Source organism: Oryctolagus cuniculus, chromosome 9 (assembly GCF_964237555.1).
Source record: "Oryctolagus cuniculus chromosome 9, mOryCun1.1, whole genome shotgun sequence".
In the NCBI taxonomy this organism is placed as follows: Eukaryota; Metazoa; Chordata; class Mammalia; order Lagomorpha; family Leporidae; genus Oryctolagus; species Oryctolagus cuniculus.
The window spans coordinates 96,243,645-96,249,644 of NC_091440.1; the positions used below are offsets into that span (position 1 = coordinate 96,243,645).

At 41.2% G+C, this 6,000-nt stretch overlaps 1 protein-coding gene across 1 annotated transcript in view; it reads left to right on the top strand.

Moving 5' to 3' along the window:
* The window catches only part of LOC100358353 (protein FAM186A), a 16,572-nt gene that overhangs the window by 3,756 nt on the left and 6,816 nt on the right, over positions 1-6,000 (top strand). Inside the window, exon 3 of the mRNA XM_070048516.1 lies at positions 3,412-3,605. Within this exon, the coding sequence (XP_069904617.1) occupies positions 3,412-3,605 (194 nt within the window). The remainder of the gene's footprint in view (positions 1-3,411; positions 3,606-6,000) is intronic.

Sequence of the window (6,000 nt, forward strand, 5' to 3'; positions counted from 1 at the left end):
TAAACAATGGTTGTAATATATTCATTCTCTCTCTCTCTCTCTCTTTGCATCTCTATGCCTTTCAAATAAACAAAAATTCAAAAACAAAGAATATCCATTTGTTCCTGTTCCACTATCTTTAAAATGCAGAATGGATGTCAAATTTTATTAAGTTGGTGAAATAACATTTTGTTGAATGTGAGTTCAGCACTTCATTTTCACGTGAATTAAAGGAAGTATTTTTTCTTAGATCCATTACAATGATTAATAACCATTGGTAATTAATTGTTTCCATTAATATTAGTAAAACCATTAGAGCATTCCCAGCATGAATCCAATTTTCCGCAGCATACTCTTTTCATTGCTATTTTCTAGTTACTTTGAGAGGCAGAAGACAGATACAGAAAGATAAACATAGACAAAAAGCTCCCATTCACTGGTTCACTCCCGAAATACCCACAATGGCCTGGCTAAACTGAGGTGAGGGTCAGGAGCTTGGAACACAATCCAGGGCTCCCGTGTGGGGTGGCAGGTACCCAATTACTTGAGCCATTAGCACTTCTGCCTCCTAGGATCTGTACTGCTGAGAAACTGAAGACAAAAGTCAGATCAAGGAATTAATCCCAGGCACAGGGATATGAGGCCCTGGATGTCTTAACTTCTATGTTGAAAATTCACTCCCAGTATAAACTTCCTTGAATATGTTGTGAAATCCGTAATATTTTATTAGGGACTTTTTAACTGATATTCATGAGTAAGTTTGGCAGATGATTTACCTTTATCAAATTTTGCTATGATTCTAATTTTATACCATTAAAAGAAGTATGGATGTTCATCTTTTTATACTCTGGAAAAGTTTAATAGGAAAGTTAGCTGATCTTTGAATATTTGGTGGATTTCACCTATGATATTATAGGGACTTGGCGCTTTTTTGGAGTTCTTTGACAGCTTTCCAGTGTTTACATAACAACTTGTTTGAAAGATTTATTGATGATGTTGAATACCTCAGCAACAGGAATACTTACTTCAGTAAAATAATTTAAAATTGAAATATATAGATCAACATTCCAAAATATTTAACTTCATATAAGTTTAATCCCATCCAGATAAATTTATCTTATTATAAATTTATTTAATATTTAATATTTTTAAACAGGAAGCTTTTTAAAAATTTGTTGATGTTCCTTACTTGAACAGCAGAATGAAAGGGAGAGAGAGAGAGGGAGAAAGAAATACCCATCCAATGATTAACTCCCTAAGTGTCCCAGATGCCCACAACTGGGCCAGGCTGAACTTGGGAGTCTGGAACTCCAGGTCTCCCATGGGCATGGCAGAGACCCAAGTCCTTGAGCCATTAACTGCTGCCTCTTGGGATGTGCATTATCAGGAAGCTAAATTAGAAGCAGAGGAGCCAGTACTTGAACCAGGCACTCTGCTATGGGACACAAGAACCCCAAGGAATGGCCAGCTAACAGAGAATCTTAAATAGTACACTAAAGATCTTGTAACTCAGTCTGCACATGACAGAGGGTAATTGAAGAACCTTTCTAGGGCAGTGAAAGCCATTCATGTGGAGGATGGATCTAAGGGGGAGTAAAGCTTCATGCACAGCTGTAAGCTAGGAACAGAGGGCATCCACCTAACTCCTGAAGGAATATAAAGGTGGCAGTGAAAGTACTACTGCAGGGTTTCCTGTTGTCCTAAAGGACACTCTGCCTTGGTGGAATTTCCACACTGTAACTCCAGTTAACTAAGGGAAAGCTGTGGGGTTTGTAATTGAAAGTGGATTCACTGACCTTTTGAAACAGTAAAAACCGATAGGCCAAAGGAAATATGAATTTTGTAGGGGGTGGGTGGGCATTCAGCCTAGCAGTTAAATGTTCACATCCCACCCTACTGTGTCCCTGGGTTCAATAGCTGGCTCTGAGTCTGGATCTTGACTCCAACTCCCTGCTAATATGAACCCTGGGAGGCCCTGGTGATGGCTCAAGTAATTTGGTTCCTGCTCCCCATGTGGGAGACTTGGTTTGACTTCTTGGCTCCCAGCTTTGGCCTGGCCCAATCACAGCATTAGAAGGGAGTTCTCTCTGCCTCTCTCTGTCTCTCAATAAGTAAAATTACAAAAAGAAACTTTTGTGGGAGACTCAAACTTGCCTAATCTAGAATTGTTTGAAGAAACATCACATGAACAAGGTTAAATCATATGAAAATATATTACTCAGATTTGGCTATGGAAATCAGGCAGACTTGGGTTTAAATGTCTAATTTTGAACCTCTCTGAGATGCAAATGTGATGTTTATACTGTTGAATGCAATGATACTTGCTTCAATGAATAGTTGAGAGGATTGATGTATAATTTCTAGTACTTGATCTCACTCTTAGTAGATATTCCATAAATGCAAATCATGGTAAACGTAAAGCAGATAAAAACCATTCCTTACAATGGGGGCAATATGTTATCAATACAAATGGCACTGGCTAAGAGAGTGGAAGCAAAAGGTTAGGAGGATGAATAGTCTTGCTTCTGTGCAGGGACTTTTAAATAAGGAGATAATTCCCATGGTTCTCCCTAGGCAGAGGTTTCCATAGCCTTGGCAGCCCATGACAAGAGCCTTGAGTGATTACTGATGTCATAAATAAGGGTGTCAATTGTTAAAGCAACAACAGGAGTCACTGTGCACTTGCTCCCCATGTAGGACCCCTGTCCTTAATTTGTTGTACTATGAGAATTAAGGGTAAAACTAGTCTTCACACAGTACTTTATACTTTGTGTGTCTGTGTGGGTGCAAACTGCTGAAATCTTTACTTAGTATATATTAAGTTGATATTCTCTATATAAAGATAATTAAAAATGAATCTTGGTGAAGAATGGGATGGGATAGGGAGTAGCAGATGGGATGGTTTGTGAGTAGGAGGGTGGTTATAGGGGGAAGAACTGCTATAATCCAAAAGTTGTACTTTCAAAATTTATATTTATTAAATAAAAGTTTACTATTAAAAATATAAGTGTTTTGGAGGAATGGACACTGTCTTTTAATAATTGTATTAAGTACTTGCTACAAGTCTTACATATCAATTTTTTAAAAATGGAGAATTGTGCCCATTGAGACAATTTTTTAAAAATACTTGTATTTAAACATCTTGACATTGAAATGACAAGCAATGTTTTTGAATGCTAAAATACTCTAAATAGTTAATGAAATTTCAGAGGCCATATAGATTACTGAAAGTGTATTCACATAGAGAAGTAGATTAATGTCTGGTTAAAAAGTAGAAACAAAAGCCCTTGTTCCCATCCCATCCCATTGCTCTCTACATGCAAGAGATGATGTGAGAAATGAGGCAAATGAGGGAAACAAGGAATGATTTGAGGAATGAGAAAACTTAAGCTCTTTAATTAATCAATCTAATCCCCCCCCCCTTTTTTTAAGGAAACTACATCATCTGTCGAGTGAAAGCCACCCGAAACACTGGGAAAGGTTATGAGATGCAGAAACTCTATGTCATGCTGAGCAAAATTGATGGCTATCAGAAAAGAGTGATGCATGTCTGGACTGAGAAGCAGAAGCTTCTGGAAGAGAAACGGAATCAATGCCTGAGGAAAATGATACCTTTATTTGGCCAGGTAATCTGTTTTCTGTTCCCTGTCTGCAGTGTGATATGACAGAAATATGAAATCACTACTTTTTTTTAAGATTTATTTTATTTATTTGAAAGACAGTGTTACAGAGAGAGGTAGAGACACAGAGAGATGTCTTCCATCCACAGTTTCACTCCCCAGATGGCCACAATGGCCAGTGCTGCACCGATCTGAAGAAAGGAGCCAGGAGCTTCTTCCGGGTCTCCCACGTGGGTGCAGGGTACCAAGGACTTGGGCCATCGTCTACTGCTATCCCAGGCCACTGCAGAGAGCTGGATCAGAAGAGGAGCAGCTGAGATTAGAACTGGTGCCCATATGGGATGCTGGCACTTCAGGCCAGGGCTTTAACCCACTGAGCAACAGCACTAGCCCCAGGACCACATTTTGAAAGTTTAAAACCAACCTGCACAGACCACAAATGCCACTTTTCCAGGGACATCCTAACAAATTACCAGAAACTTGATGGTACAGGGTGGGGAATGTTCTGCCCATGGGCCAGACAAGGTCCATGAAATCATTTGTTTGGTCCTGGCAAGACAACCACAGGCAAGACTTGCAATTTAAGGAATTTATAAGAGGCTAATTTTTAAGTTGACAATTTTCTATGGCCATGAATGATGGCATAAATATCCAAATGCGCCCTGGCAGAATACAAGGTCCCCCAAGGAAACCTGCCATGGTTCCAGAGGTCAGAAATCAAGGTGCTGCAGGCCTGGTTTCTTCTGGGTCCTCTGAGGGAGAACTCCGTCCCATGCTTCTGTTCTAGACTGCAGTGCCACTGGAAATCCTTGGTATTCCTAAGCTTGCAGACACTAAACTCCATCTTTGCCTCCATCTTCCAAATGACCACCTCAGCATGTGTGTTCTGGATTCACTTTGGTCTCCTTGGAGGCCACATGCCATCAGACTTAGGACCTAGTGACATCTTGGTTAATCCATGGTGATCTTACCTTGAGATCTCCAACTAAATTACATATGTAAAGCCCCCTCTTCCAAGTAAGGACATTTTCAGAGGTTCCGAGTGCATAAGCTTTTGAGACGATTCAACTCACCATGACACCATGACCAGTGACACTGCTAGATGGACAACAGGAATACTTGGTAGATCTCTAGAGGAGAATAGTGCAAGTTTCAGAAACGTTCAGCTCCTTCCTGGTCATCCCACCTCTCCCTGACTCCAGAGGTGAACCCTCTTGAAGTCATTGCTCCCTAATCCTGGGTGGTTGGTTACCTTTCTCATCAAAACTCTCAAGCAGCTGGGTTTACTCTCATGATTTGACAAGAAGGGAGACAACCTGCTTCCATAGTACTAGGCCAGACAACCCTGTTCAAGCAGCCATACACTCACTATGGCCTAGAGTCCCTTCTAAGAAAACTGCCTATATGTTTTGGGAGTGACAGCAGCCTTCCAAACACTGAGATGGGAATTTTCCCCCTGGGATTATGTGTTTGAAAGCTCCTAGCACTAACTGAAGTTCTAAGAATAAACAACACAAGCTGCAGTTCTAGGACCATTTTCTCTCTAAATATTATAATTCTTTGGCACTGTGGCACACTGGATTAATCCTCTGCCTGTGGCACTGGCATCCCATTTGGGCACCGGTTCTAGTCCCGGCTGCTCCTCTTCCAATCCTCTCTGCTGTGGCCTGGGAAAGCAGTAGAAGATGGCCCAAGTCCTTGGGCCCCTGCACCCACATGGGAGACCCAGAAGAAGCTCCTGGCTCCTGGCTTCAGATAGGTACTGCTACGGCCATTGTGGTCATTTGGGGAGTGAACTAATGGACGGAAGACCTTTTTCTCTGTCTCGCCCTCTCACTGTCTGTAACTCTACTCTCAAATAAGTAAATAAATAATAAAATTTTTTTTGACAGGCAGAGTGGACAGTGAGAGAGAGAGACAGAGAGAAAGGTCTTCCATTGCCGTTGGTTCACCCTCCAATGGCCGCTGCAGCCGGCATGCTGCAGCCGGCGCACTGTGCTGATCCAAAGGCAGGAGCCAGGTGCTTCTCCTGTTTTCTCTCTGTCTCGCCCTCTCACTGTCTGTAACTCTACCTCTCAAATAAATAAATAAAATCTTTTAAAAAAAGAACATCCCTGACTTTTTGATTTGGGAAATATGGCCAATTGTGCATGGAGCCCAGCAAAATGTGACATGAGCCATCGAACAGGAATCACAGGTCTAGCACATTTCAGATGATGAGTAAGGGTCTGAGTCCAGGAATGTTGGAATCTGACATATTGGTATGAAGGCATTAAGAAGAGACAGTAAAAAGCAAAATGGATAAGAGGGCAGATAGGAATGAATACCTTACACTAAATTGGAGTGATCATTAAGAGGACTGGCTCTGTTACCAGGTTATCTGGATTCAACACCACATGCC